At 39.7% G+C, this 15209-nt stretch overlaps 1 protein-coding gene across 4 annotated transcripts in view; it reads left to right on the plus strand.

Annotated features, from left to right (window-relative positions):
* Window positions 1-15209, plus strand: part of Mapk10 (mitogen-activated protein kinase 10) — a 258111-nt gene that overhangs the window by 131665 nt on the left and 111237 nt on the right. For all 4 annotated transcript variants that reach the window (XM_051198162.1, XM_051198164.1, XM_051198161.1 and 1 more), the window contains one exon: window positions 6969-7138. In XM_051198162.1, the coding sequence (XP_051054119.1) occupies window positions 6969-7138 (170 nt within the window). The remainder of the gene's footprint in view (window positions 1-6968; window positions 7139-15209) is intronic.

The following is a 15209-nucleotide window of genomic DNA, read 5'->3' on the forward strand; positions in this document are numbered from 1 at the left end:
TGAGTGGACAAGCAGAGCTATTGAGATTCACTTGTGAATAAAAGAAATCACACATGTGCTGCGTTTGGAGCTCTTTTCTTCACATTATTAGAGAAGTAAAGGAGAGGGCAGAACTATAGGAATAAAGGAGAGATGTGTAATGTTATCAAATTACGTTTCCACAATAGGAGTCAATAAATGCTTTATGTACATGGGCAGTCTCCTGCTGGTGTCTGACTCTCTGGAAGTGCGGTGGACAATGCATGCTGGTATCCTGTGGGCATAGTCTAAGAAAGACACCCAGAGTCCATAAGGAAGTTTGTGCCTCATTCATTGCTCCTTTGAACTAATATGAGAGTTACTAGAAGCCAAATTAACACAAAATAAAAAAAATTATTGATTGTCATGAGAAGAAATGGCCTTTTCATAAATATTTAAAATATGCATGCAGCAGGACTAGAGACCAATGGCAACATGATTCATGCAGTGGGTGAATTAGGACTTATAGCATTAGGAGCTGGAACCTTCAATCACAATTGCTGGCATCTGCAGCACTTGCCATCTCCTGGGGGTGTTAGCTTCAGGTGTACAGGGCTATCCTTGTCCCATACAGGGGTCCTACAGTGAGGACAAGCCCAAGACATCTCAACCTTTATTCTCAAAGCTCAATTTATTTTAATGCAGCAAATGTTCAATGCATAATTTTGAGCTCTTCAGAGTAGAAAGACAGCAGAGAAACACTGTCTTGTCTTGTCAGTAGAAATTTGATTGCTTGTCTGTGAAACCTAATTTCTCCACATCCTTATCTCTTGGAGGAGTGTGCTTCTAGCCTTGATCATGTTTTGGCTACTTTACTAATCACAATCATTAATCTAACATTTATCTAATAGTTATTAACCCTCTGAAGGTAAACTGATATTAAATTGCTTATGAATAATCTTAAAGGATTTCCTGATTTGGAGAGAGCTTGAGTCTCTGGAGTTAAAATTAGTTAACTGGGCTTTGCAGGGATGGTGAGGGCAGTATAGTGACTAGTCACAAGTATAGGGACATGAGTTTAGTCCCAAGAACCCACATCATAAGACAGGCATGGTGGCCTGTGCTAACCCACAAAGCCAGGCATGGTGGCCTGGGCTTGGAGTCTGATCTGTAGCAGGACGACAGGAGGAGATAGGTGGATCCTGAAAAACCACCAATCACCAGTCCAGCTGACTTAGGGAGGTCCCAGGCCAGGGCGTGACTCAGCCTCTAAGCCCTGAACACCACCACCACCCTGGGGTGTCCTCTGACCCCCACATGTGCACTCATGCCCATGCACAGTGCACCCCATATACATACCCACTCTATATACAAATTAATCTACAGGTCGTTTGTTTAAGCGGACTTAGAAACTAAGGAACTGGTCTAAGAAATTAAGGAAGCCGAGTTTGTCTCCCTTTTGGTTGAACCGCAGAGTTTATGTTATACTTTATGTCAAGGAGATGTTCATGAATTTGCTGATTGCCAATTAAGATCCGTTTCATCCTTTATTCAATGCACCTTATAGATATTTTAATTAACTTGGTTTACTCATTCTGCCTCATGTGCACGCAGCATCATTTCATAGTCCATAAATATAAACAATTGTAATCTATTAAGGTCCAATATAAAGTGAAATGAGAAAAAAATGACTATGATTTTCTTCTTCATTTTCTCTGTACAACTCCAGTTATTTTCAGAAGTTGGAGTCAAACTATTTTGCATTTTGGAGCTTGAAGGCATAATAATTATACAAACCTTAATATACAGATTTTTATTATCTATTTTTAAAGGCTTATCTTTATTTTAGAGAGAGAGCTAGATAGACAGAGACAGAATATGAATGAGAGAATTATCACACATGTCACTCAGGACATCCATTCATTCTCTCTGAAGCAACCATTATAAACCTTTTAATAACCAGTTGGCATGCAGTATTTTGATTGTGAGCCAAATTAACACAAAATTAAAAATACCAGTTATTGATTGCTATGAGGAGAAAAGGTCTTTACATAAATGTTTAAATTACATGTGCTACATGAAGTAGTACTAGAGATACGGGGGTCACAAAGGGCAAGGGCAACGTGATACCACTAAGAGCAACAGATGCCAGATATGTAGCTGCAAGATCTCTTAGGTTTGGTCAACTGCTTTGGACAATCTTTGTTGGGCTAGCTCTTTTCATATCTACAATTCTCCTTGGTCCTGTGGTGTCTAGTATCTCCAATATCTTAGGGTCTCTTTGCAGCTTAACCTTAACCTTCACTGCTAAATAAAATGGCAGCTCATAGCTTTGTTCAGGGAATCTGTCCTTGCCTCACATTGTCTGGTCTCAATGGCTTTCTGGAACTTGCATTCAAGTCACCATGACCCCATAACTGTTGTGCTTCGCATGCCTGCAAAACCACCACAGTGTGGATCATCCTGTCAAGCGCCACTGCCAGTTTGAGATGTAGTGGGTCCTCTTTTTACCATAATAGTTGCATGCTCTGGTACCTGGATTCGGGAAAACACTGCCCTGGAAAGTTATTTCCCCACAGGAAATCTTTAGCAACATTCGCAGTTCATACTCTCTTGTTTCAAACCATATTGCATTTTTGTATGTTGGGGCCTTCGATGAGAGGAATAATTACTTTGAGACATCTTTCCTATTTTCCACAGACAAGCACACACTTTCTCCATAATAATTATAGCTGCTCGCTTTGCACCTGCTTTGTCTGAGCTTTTGTACTTGCTCACACTGCTTTGCTCACAAAACTGTAAAATTTCCATATCTTTCTGTTATCCACCATAGAGCTGGCAGAGAGAAATAAGCAGTAACCATATCACAGCTGGGGTTGTACTTTCCTCCATCAATTTATTTTGATTTGAGTTTCACTCAGATTTGCAGGGCATGGACAGAATGCAGTACAAGCAGCCCCTATCTAGTTCCAGTCAGATTGCAGGCACAATGTAGGACAAGTGGCTACTAGGTACTGAATAAAGTCCTTGCTTTCCTTTGAAGCCCCATGAGACAAGCCTCCCCTGCCCACATTTCTCCCAGGATTTTGGTCTCCCACCAAAACAATCCACTAAGCTCAAAGCTTCAGGGGATGTGGTCATAATAGCATGGCAAGCACAGCTAATAGAACATTATGTCCATAGTCAAAAAGCAGAGAGAGATGGGAATGTTTGCTCTCATCTAGCTTCTCTTCTCTCTCTGTTTATGCAGTCCGGATCCGCCCCCCCCCATGCAATGGTCCCACTCATTCAGGGTGGGCCTTCCCTCCTCAGCTAAACTTGTGGGAATACCCTCAAAGACATGTCCAGATGTGTGGTTCATAGGTGCTTCCAAATCTAGTGAAGTTGAAAATAAAGAGATGAAACATTGCAAAACATTATTCATTTTGCTATCTTATTTTTCATATTTTAATAAACTTCATAAACAGTTTCAGGTGATGTTTTACCATTTAGGGAGAGAATGCTTTTACCTGAGTCTTTTCCTTTTATTGTGCTCCTACTCCCATCTGTTTAATGGAATATGACTCTGGCTTTCCTTATATATACGTTAATCATGTTTAATTTTGTACTGATAACCAATATCACAGCGTTCATGCTTTTGTTTGTTTGGCTGTAGTGGATGAGATATTAAACAAAGGCAAGGTGGACAGTGTAACAACATGGCACATATTGTCTATGAAATAACTCATTGCTGCCATGGCAATTGTCCTCCTGCATTTATGAGTGAGGCTTGTGTTGCTTTATGGTATTTTTCTTGTGTATATATGGAAATATGACTATAGAAAATGTAGTGCTCCATTTCTTATCTATACCCTGAGATACTTTTTTTCTAAAACCAAACCAAATCTATGAAGTGGTTATAATAGACTCTGTTAGACTGCCCAATATTAATGGACAAGTTAAAACATTCAGCTTTGGAACTGTGAGGACTTTTGAATTAGTTCATTGTGAAAATGTGCTTGGTTTGCTTAAACACAAAAAAGGGTCAGATTTTAGCTTCCTGTGGAATGAGCTTAACTAGATTAATTATGATTGAAGCTTCAGTCAGACTGAATGAAGTCATGGCTTCCATATTTGTTACAGATATTCTATAAAATATCCTAGAACCATCCATGGTTTCGATGTGAAAGACCTAAAAAGTAATGTTAATGATGGACTAACCTAAAAACCAATATCTGTTCCTTGGAATTTGCTACCTTCCTCTCACAAGGCCCTGAAATAAGAAGAATTCACACTGCCCCTCCTTTCCTGTGAGTCAACAGGTGGTAAATAGGGTCAAGAGATAGCTGTAACTCTGGTTTGCCCAGACAAGATTAATTAGCACACCTGAGGCCCTAAGGTCTGCTGACCCTAATAGCAGACCATCTGGCCTCCAAGGGTCATGTACTCAATGGACAGAGGGTCCCACCCCCTCAACTTGTGGGGTTGCCTTTAAAAACACCTGTGCCCGGGGGAGGGGGCTTCTCCCTAGCCTGCGTGCTGGAGGAGCCCGTTTGCGCAAACGTTTCCTGTTCATTAAAGCCTCTTGCGTTTTGCAGCAACTGGACTGGACATTGAGTTCTTGGGGTATCGACCGAACCTGGAAGACTCCTCATTCTGAGGGTCTTACAGATGCATGGCTTATCTGTAATCTTGCTCACTAAGAGACACAGAAACACACAGATTCTGTTTTAGTCGACACTGTGCTCATCTGTGATTAGCTTTTGCTTTAGTTGTACTATTTTAATGCTTATTAACCTTGTAACAGGAGGTATTGGAAATAGAAATGAAGTTATAGTCTTTGTTTTGCTGAAAGATGATATGCCTGAGGCTGGGGACATGACCAGGAGTGGCCACATTTTTAAGCAGGTTAATCATGCCCACCAAGCACTATGGTTCCAAGTTCTAAATCCAGCAGACACCAGGCTATCTTTTTGGGAGTTCATATTCTCAAAATATAAATGTTTATTTGACTGTACACACATTGCTAACACACCCATAAAAGGTCAAATCACATTTGTACCTATAGGATTACATTTTTATTATTGAGTTTTCAGAGATGCACATTGAATTCAGGGACTTGCATGTAACTAGGCCAGTGTGTTTTTAATCACTGAGCTATATCCCCACCTCTGAAACACATATATAAGGTGGCAGAAGACTAGGAGTATGGTGGCACACCCCTATGATTCCAGCTACTTGGAAAACTGAAGCTGGAAGATGACAACTTTCAAGCAATCCTGGATCACATACTGAGTTGAGGGCCACCTTGTGTAATTTACCAAGATTCTTGTCTCAATATTTAAAGAAGGGCTGAGCTTATGGCCCAGGGAAAAACATGCTTCTAGAATATGGGAGTTCCTTATCATCTGCAAGGGCCCAACACTACAACAAATACTTAAATGATAGACAAATGAATGATAAAAATATAAGAAGATATGTCAGCCAAGATCTATGGCACAGAGAAATCCTGAGACATCAATTGCATATTTTCATGGCTAAGCAGGTGCAGGAAAGAAATAGCAAACAGGTCTCCTAGCTTAGGTCAAATAATCTACATTCAGTTTTCCTTACATCACCATCCTGCCTGGGGCGAGTTCCATGACCTCATCATCCTGCCTGGATCACATTCTATTCAGGCAAAGATTAAGAGATACTGACATTTCAAGTTTTTATATAGACATGAGATGGCAAAACTTTCCAAGGAAAATTGTTTTGTGGCTAACTCAGAGGTTCAAGCCTAAGAGAGTTTAAATCTTTCAAATTATACCAGAACTGGTATTCAGAAAAGTTAATGTGTTAAATGACATAAAAATTCTTTGGTTTAAATTCTAGGCTCAAACATTGTAGGTGGAGCTTTCACTGACTGAAGCTTCATCAGGACATTTGAACCTCATGATGTATGTGGGAAATGATCTGTTGTGTGGGATACCCAGCTCCTGCAAGGCCACCAGTAAGCTTTCACAAGGAACATATGAGTTATAGCTCTCTGTTGCTTTATAGGACTTGCCAAGATTCTCCAAACTGAACGGCTCCAGCATGTAAATGCTTTGCCTAATGAGAACTACTTGCTGAGATTGTTTTTCAATTGTTGGGAAGAATATACAGAAAGAACGCTTATTTAAACCTAAATGAAACCAAGCAGAGGCCTAAGTATTACATAGGCATTCTCTCATAGTATGACCCATCTAACTATAGAGTGTTCTGTGTAGTATGACATATAGCTTTTATGATTAAGTACTAAACATGAGTAATAACTCCTTATTATATATTATGTGTCTATATTCAGAATTTTAATACAACTCTTTATCAAATATGATTGACATTTAAACTTCTTCACAGATAAACAGGAAATGCAATGGCCAAGATATGTAAAATATCTAAGCACCCTCAAAACAGAGTGCCATGGAATTATAGAACAATGTTTATTTAATCTAGTATTTTCAGCACTTAATAAGAATAGTAATACTTTGGGTATTAATGAGAAAAACAAAGTCAACTGTATTTAATTCAAATTTACCTAATTAATAAAAGTTGAACCTGCATGCTAGTTTGTGGCCTAAGCTCTTTCTGAAGAAGGACTGCACTCATCATCTTCAGCCTCCCTCCCTCTTAGGACCAGTCAGTACCTTCCTTGTTTCCTTAAACCTTAGGTGTCTAAGATACACTAGAGCCAGTATTTGTTTTCCTAAAAGGGATGAAATTATCCTATGGCCAAATGTCATCTTTCTCTGTTTCAAACTGGTGTTGGTTGTTGCTGTTGTTGAGTTACTGGGGATCGAACTTGATCTATATTCCCAGGCCTTCAATATTTTCATATTGAGAAACCATCCTTTGCATTTTAAGCCTCATTTACTTCAAATAAACTGGCAGGGTGTAATACAGATTTTTTTCTTATATGAGATGGCCAGATATTTGTAATAATTGAAAGAAAAGATTTCTCTGTTTCCATTATCATTATATTACTGCTCATGTCTTGTTCTTCTTGACAGGGCTTCGATAAACACGTGGATGTGTCATATATTGCCAAACATTACAACATGAGCAAAAGCAAAGTAGATAACCAGTTCTACAGCGTGGAAGTAGGAGACTCAACCTTCACAGTTCTCAAGCGCTACCAGAACCTGAAGCCAATTGGCTCTGGGGCTCAGGGAATAGTTTGGTAAGTAGAATGGATTTATTAACTTTTAAAGGGAGTATTCTATATTCACTTACAAAATATAAATAGATAAACATAAATGACAGGTGAAATAATGTATTGAAATATAAAATTATAAGTATCATTTGTTTATTCATTATCTACTTGTTAACAATATGCAATGTGGCTTATGATGTTTTTTCCTGACCACCAGAAAACAAAATTTTTAACACAAAGATCCAGAGGTTGAGAGTATTTTAGCTGTTGCTTCCATGTAGGCTTACACACACACACACACACACACACACACACACACACACACACACACACGGGCACAGGGCACAGGCACGGGCAGGGCACATGAGCCTGCCCATGTGCATGAATGCACATATAAATAGATCTTTACAAAACATTTGCTTAACCTTTCCTTGGCTCCTTTGTAACCATTCTGTCATGTTATATTTGAATAATTACATGAAATCATCAATATCTTAATTAGCTGTTGTGAGGCTCTTAGAAAACTAATATCAAGTCAATGCACAAACATGCTTTTAAACAGTTATAGTATACATCTTAACTACATATATGTAGTATACTTATTAACATGGTAATTTTCAATTTTTGATTATTCATACCAGTCAGTAAAAATTTTGTACGTGTACTCTAAATATATTTAGATATTTATATTTATAAGGAATATTTATTAATGTTAATGTATTGTATTGTCTAAATTAGAGATATGTTAATTATCATGTCTATGGAAAAATAAAAGTATACAGTGTGGGATGAAGACAAAGTTAAGTTTACTTTTTAAAATTTTAAACATTTTTTCATCCATTTGTAACTCTGGAAATGTCCTTTCATCAACAATGGGGTACTGCCTACAAAATATGCTAGGGTAATGGTGGTGTCTTGTTGTTAGGTTTTGATTTTGTTGTCCTTCTTTTGGTGTGGTTTTATTTTGCTGGTATATTGGTGTTTTGTTTGTTTTTTGAGAAAGTTAAGTAGGTAGAGAAGGAGAGAGGGGATCTGGAAAGTCTTGGGGGTGGGGAAGAATATGATAAGTATATGTAAATTTAAAATTGATTTAAATAATAAAATACAGAAATAGAAAAGGCAAATGTCTAAAATAAGAAAAGAAAGAAATGTACTCACTGTACATTTCTTGGTCCATTATGCCAGCTGGGTTTAGTTCAGAGTCTGCACTTGGCTGGTGTGAGTGGGAGACGTGACTCAGTTGTAAGGAACTGGTACCGCTAACACCCCGAACACAGAGAAGCAGGTTCTTCCCCGGAATGCCAGGGAGGACCTCAGCTTTCTCATGTTTTGATTTTAGCCTGGTGAAACTCCCCGTCTACAGAACTGTAAGATGATAAACCTGTTGCTTCAGCAGTCATTTTATGGAAGTTGTGCCAATGGCACTAATGTGCACGGGGCAGTTAAGACTGTAACATGAAGACAACTGCTGTCTGGCTGGGAGATGGCTCAGTGGTTAAGAGCACTGGTTGCTCTTGCTGAGGATCAGGGTTCAATTCCCAGTACCCACAAGGTATTCCACAATTATCCATAGCTCCAGTTCCAGGGAATCCAAAACTCTCTTCTGGCCTCTGTGGGCTGGGCATACATGAGGTGCACAGACACATACACAAGCAAAACACCCATACACATACAATAGCAAAATAACTAAAAATTAGGATAATTGCTTCAAATGCCCCCAACTTATTGAAGTGTGGGGTGAGAACAGAGCTACTTTCCTTTGATTAAGAACTATAGCATATTCACACAAGCAAGTTTTCCTCAATAAGATTTACAGCTCAGATATAGTTTTGGATAGTTTCTTTTTTTTCTTTCTTTCTAATAAAGCCATCATGGAAAATTAGTTATTTCTGGAAATTCTCCAATTGCAGGCAATGGGCAGCCCTTTGAGGATGCCATGACACATCTGAGTAGCATGTGACTCAACAAAAAAACATGATCATGGAAGGCTTAAAACTCCTAAGATTTTTGTAGTGTGTTTCATAGCTGTTGGAAGCTGTCTTTCTCCTTTCTATGTGGTGTAAATCATCCTTGATCTCCACAGAGTTGCCAATAATGGAAGTCAATAATGGGACTGATATGGGGACAGTGAGTTTTTGGGTACCCTCAGAGGGGCTCTGGTTACTTGTGTCCTAGAACAAGGAGTTGGACAGAAATATATCCATAGTGTAACAGAGGTTTGAACAATTTATTAGAGAAAGATTCTCCTCCAATAGAGGAAGAAGGCTAGGGCAAAGACAGTGTTTCCTGAATATCAGCAATGCATAACAGGGCTGTATGTTATAGCAGAACTATATCAGAAAGTTATGTCATACAGTGTGTAATGGGGTTGTATCACTTTTTTCTTATTTTACATATCAATCCCAGTTCCTCCCTCCCTCCTTTCCTCCCTCCCTTCTTCCCTCCTTCCCTCTTTCCCACCCTCTTAACCCCCCCCCCACTCCACAGGGAGGGTGATGCCTTCCAGGAGGGGTCATCAAAATCTGTCAAGTCATTTGGAGAAGGAACTAGGCCCTCCCTCCTGGCTCTAGGTTAAGGGAGTATCCTTCCATGGGGAATGTGCTCCCAAAGTCCTTTTGTGCACCAGGGATACATCCTGGTTCCACTGTCAGAGGTCCCTTAGACTGCCCAGGACTCCTAACTGAGACCCATGTTCAGGGGGTCTGAGTCAGTCCAATGCTGGTTTCCCAGCTATCAGTCTGGGGGCAATGGGGTTGTATCATACAGTGCAGTTACATCAGAAAATTATATCATACATACAGGCTTTTTATATAATTCATATTGGGTGGGGCTTCGGGGCTTAGGTCCCTCTACATGCTCTATCTAGTACAGGGAATTCTGCATATAATTCGTTGCATTGCATATCTCAACAGTGTCTTAAATATCCAGGGATATGACTTTTAGTATGTAATGAACCATGTATCATCTTCATGAGCTCCTGAGTGCCCTTTTGCAACTGTCAGCGGCTCCACCCAGCATTTTCTGGTCTATCTTGAATGACTGACAGGCTTCTCACAGCCTTTATTGCATCTCCCCTGTACTTTCACTCACTGCCCTACTCTTTTAAAGCTATTTTTTAGAACAAATTTATCAGCAAACAAAATCAAAGCCAAGAAAACAAAATCCCACTTGCATTTCAAAATGATAGCCTTGGTGTTTGATGAGGTTCTGGGTCCTTTTGCCTCTGGCAGAGGGGAGTAAGTCCAAGCCACATTCATTCCAGCAAAGGGCAAAATGCTGGACAGAAAGGGGGATTCTAGGCCTTGCTCTGTAATATGTGTACATATCCCACTGCAGTCAGAACACACTGTGGTCTCTGGGGAAGAAGTAAACTAAAAACAAAACTTTGTTTATTTGTGTTAACTTTACATTTGTGTTTAACTTAACATTTATTTGACATCAAGGGTCAAAAGTAATGCCAAGGTATCTTCAAAAGAATTAACTGCTACTGTGGCTTTCAAACTTTACTATGGATCACAGAACAAAAATATCACCATTGAGAGCTATGATGTGAAGCTAATATAAAATCTTTTAGAATAAACCTTATGGTTTCCTTCAGAGCAAGCGATAGAAATGATTATCCATCAAAGCAGAAACACTGATGATCAGTATGCTTTCTTGCTTGAGCTGGGCACTCCTGTCACTTCATGGTGGGAAATTGTAAAGCCATCTGTGAGATGAGCTTTAAGAACAGTGTGCAGAGGGCAATGAGCAAACCATCTCATCATTTTCGCAGTCTTCAGGAGGGGGTTTGTTAGTGTTCTGATCTAGTCACACAATTCACATAAAATTATCATGACTTTGAGTAGATTTGAGGAAGGTAGATGTATATGGAGTTCTTAACTGGTCTAAGTAGTAAAAACCCAGAGTCAGATATAGAGGAAGATGCTGAGAGATCAGAGAGAAGGAGCAAGCCACCAGCACCTTACCTTCTTAGTATCTCTGCAGACAAGAGAGCAAGTTCCTGTTTCTTCCCACTTATATCCTGTTTCCACCCACTGTCTCACTTCCTGTCTGTCTGTACAGACCTCCAGACCTCTGTGGTAAGCTAGTGGCAAGCTCAATTCTGTGATCTTCAGACAGATTTCATTTGTACAAGCAAGATATCAACACATATCACCTTTTTTTTGTCTAAATTTTTAAAAAAGTTATACCTAATATAAGAAAATATAAGATATCACCCCAGGCAGGCTTCCTTTTTTTTTTTAACAGTAGAAAACAATATACACTGCTGAAGTCTTAGATCCTGGATATATGAGTTAACAAAAACGATGTTGCTAATATTCCACTAGTCAGTCCAGGAAAGCCTCTGAGATGCTCTTTCTGTCTTTGGACTTGAGCTTCTATTGACCAGTATTATTTACAATACATAAGTTACAAACATTGGCACAGCTTTGGGTGGTAGTGTACACCTCTAATCCTGGCTGGCACTTGGAAGGCAGAGCAGGTGGATCTCTGTGAGTTCCAGGACAACCAGAGCTATACAGGGAGACCATGTCTGACAAAACAAACAAATGAATCAAACCACAGCAAACTTACAAATTCACACAGAGCAAGAGGATCATCTTTCAGGTCAGAATCTGGGGTTGATGGGCAAAAGCAGAGATGGTGAACCCATATGGGTTGTTTTCCTAAGCCTTCCTAAGGCTTCCTGAAAAACACCAGAGACTCGCTATGGTTCCCAGGTGATTTTCTTTTGTCTTGGGAAGCATCACTCATGCTTCTGTGGTGCATTTCTTCCAGCCTCTAATGACCCGTTACCCTAAGTGACTCAGCTTTAGTCAGACATTTATATTTAGCCCTTGACCAGGGAAGCAATCACTCCTCATTTGCATTCAGAATACTAATGCATTCTGCATCTGTTATTTTCCACTCATTTTTACAACCCTCACTGCAACTTTATTGAAATCAGGTGCCTTTAGCTCCAGACATTGTCCCCATACCTGTGAGAGGGTTGAAGCTGTGGTACCTAAGTGGAAAACAATAGGGTAAGATATTGTAGTCTCCCTCAACCTTTGCTGTTCTTCTTGTATAAGTTGGCCCCATTGTATAAGTTTGACTTCAAATATCTGCTTACAGTTTCCTTGATTAATGATTGAAAGACTTATAAATAACATTTCTTCCCTTCACAAAGAAAATGCAGTACTTTGAGAAATAATGGGGTAGAAGTTTGATGGAGGAATGCTTAAAGGCTAAAACACATATTTATAAAATATTGCATATAATATCCTTAATTTTGTGTTGACTCTAAAGAATGTGAATTGATTTTTGTAAATACATAATGTCAAATGACAGCTGATATTTACAAGGTTGGCAGTATATTATCTAAAAGTGAATATTTGTGTTTAAGGTGCATAACAGGTTATTCTAAATTCCATTTTTTTTAAACTAATTTATGTTCCTGGGCTTAAAAATTAGAGGACCTTGTAGTCTTAACATGTTTTTTAAAGCAGAAGTGTAATCATTTGTATTTCCATTAATATTTGACTCCCTTAAAAATCATTTATTGGAGTAAATACCAAATTCTCTGTCAGAGGAGATATTAGTTAGTTCTTCACATATTTATTTATAATTTCTGTTCCAGTCCCTGAGATGGGGTGGCTAAGTGGCCATGATTCTTGCTGCCTAGGGCCATTCCTATCAACAAACAAATGCTCTGATCTTTAAAATAAAATCACTGGGTGGTCACCATATTCCTTTATCTGCTGCACAAACGCTGAGTAATTGTTAGGGTCAATGTGCATCTGTAGTGTATAATATTACCCCGCATATACATCATACACTATGAATATGCTGAACTCTGCATTGCCCAGTTTATCTTAGGAAAGACAGAGTTCCTCATGGGAAGGATACGGCTTCAGCAGCTTTGTCTGTGTGACAATTATTGCTAAATAACAGATGGCAATCACCCTTCCTCAGACTGTGGGTATCTTAGTTAGTGCTCCAGGAGTCTGGTCCTTTCCACCTGCAGGCAAGGCGTGCTTGTTTTAAAGAAGAAAAGATGTAGAATTATAAACATTTGCGACTGACGATGCCAGTGCTGAAAGGTTCTTTTTCTAAAGCTCAGAGAGGTGCACTTCTCTCCCTGCAGAGGCATGCCTCTGGCCTGTTACAACATGACATTCTGTTTATAGCATTGGACTGTCTTGCTCATCTAGGATTTGACTGAGGGGGCTGAGGACAGAGGAGTGACATCTTCCATCTTTCAGTTTGGAAGACAGTGACAGCCCTAGTGTTCTCATTGTCTTCTCTCTGCTCTCAGCCCCAGGTTCACATCCTCTCCTGCAATGGGATTTAAATTTATTTAAAACATTTGACCCCGGCAAGCACTTTTCACTTCACCTGTCACAAGTTGTGAATCCAGCCCTGAATGACTGCACATTAAGCACCTGTCTGCCTTGGGATAGTCTTTGTCAGTGTGAGGAGTTGTCCACTCCCTGGATATGGGCTCCTTTCAGATGCTGACATGTATTCTCCCTGTCTCTGAACTGTGCTCTCTCTTATTTATATTTTTATTTTTGTCATTAAAATGTTTTACACAAAAGATTTAATTATGCCAAAATATAAAAATCAAAAATCTTATTTTCCATCGAGGTAGCTCAAACACCAAGTCTATTTTAAAATACCCTTTCTTTGGGTTCATCCACAGCATCAGACTATGAGGCAGACAAGTGGCTGGAAATGATGAACTTCCTATTTCAAATAAAAGGAAATTTACCTGGCACAACTATAAACTAAAAGCAACAACAGTGCATCAGAGTCTCCGTAGATAATAGTATTGGGGGCCAATTCTCTGGTGTAGCAGTTTGAGAGCCCCAAGAAGACGGGAAAAATTGAGGAGGAGAGGAAAGTTACAAGCCAAATTGTTTTCCTGTTGGCACTATCTCCTATCTCCTCTCTTCCAGGAAATTCCCTCTGACCCATGCCTTTCAACATGTCACATCATGGACCTTGTCTGTCCTCTTCCTTTGATCTGAGGCAGTTGCTTATCTGCTGTTTGTTGTTGTTTTGTTTGTTTGTTTTGTTTTTTCCCTATCTACCCTTGACTCCATAAAGATGGATGACACACACCATCAAATGTTGTTTCTTCTCCTCTCTTGTCTGTATATGTCTGTTTTCCAAACTTGCATCCAACCCAGCCCATTTGGCTGCTTTCCCACTCTCCCTGGAAGGCCGAGCCAGCTGAGCATCATATAATCACTCTGATTTTCTCCATTATAGGTTTATGAGCCTCGTCCTCAGCTGGGCCCTTGTTCTTGCTTAGCAACCCTTTCACTTAGATGTCTCCTCAGCTTCCCATACCATTTCCCTTGGTGGCTGTTACAACCCTTTTACAACTTTCCTGTGAGCCTCTAATTTCATTTCCTTACTCCATTATGCACAGAAGATCTTACCTCCTTCTTTCAAAAGAAAACATATGGCCTGGAGCAAGCGAGCTCTTTGTTTCTTCTTCTTCCTTGTCATCTGGAACCTTCCCTGCTCAGTGTGTTTCTCCATGAAGAATGCCCCGGCATGGCTGCTCACCTGTGTCTATGATTTTCTCTCCTCCCATCTCAGTGCAGAATCAATGGAAACCTCCTCTCCCCTGCCCATAGAAGACCTCTCTACAAATTTGCATCTAAAACCAAGTCATTTAGATCTGGCCTTCCCCTAAAAGACCTCCCTGTCACTCCTTTCATAATCAAGGCTTTTGATAGAATGATATGAATTTAGTACAGCCACAGTCCTTCAGTCTCATTTCACAAATGGTCTCAAACCTGTAATAAAATGGCGGACAGAGGAGATGTCTCCTGTGTAGCTGGCTAATCTACTGACTTCCTTTTCGTCCCTCATTTTCTATGTAATGTTTGGGCATGGACACTGTATGTGCTATTGAAGGAATAGAATTAATTTAATGAACATAGTTTGGGCAGTGTGAGATGAGGTTGCTTAGTCCATAAACCTGGATGTCTCTGTGCTCTCAGTCTAGAGCTGCATGCCTGGTGGATTACTGGAGAGCTGGTGGCTTCATTGGATTCTTGAAGAGGTTGGTTCTATAATGGCAAAGGAATGCCACAGC

This window comes from Phodopus roborovskii, unplaced genomic scaffold (assembly GCF_943737965.1).
Source record: "Phodopus roborovskii unplaced genomic scaffold, PHOROB, whole genome shotgun sequence".
Lineage (NCBI taxonomy): Eukaryota > Metazoa > Chordata > Mammalia > Rodentia > Cricetidae > Phodopus > Phodopus roborovskii.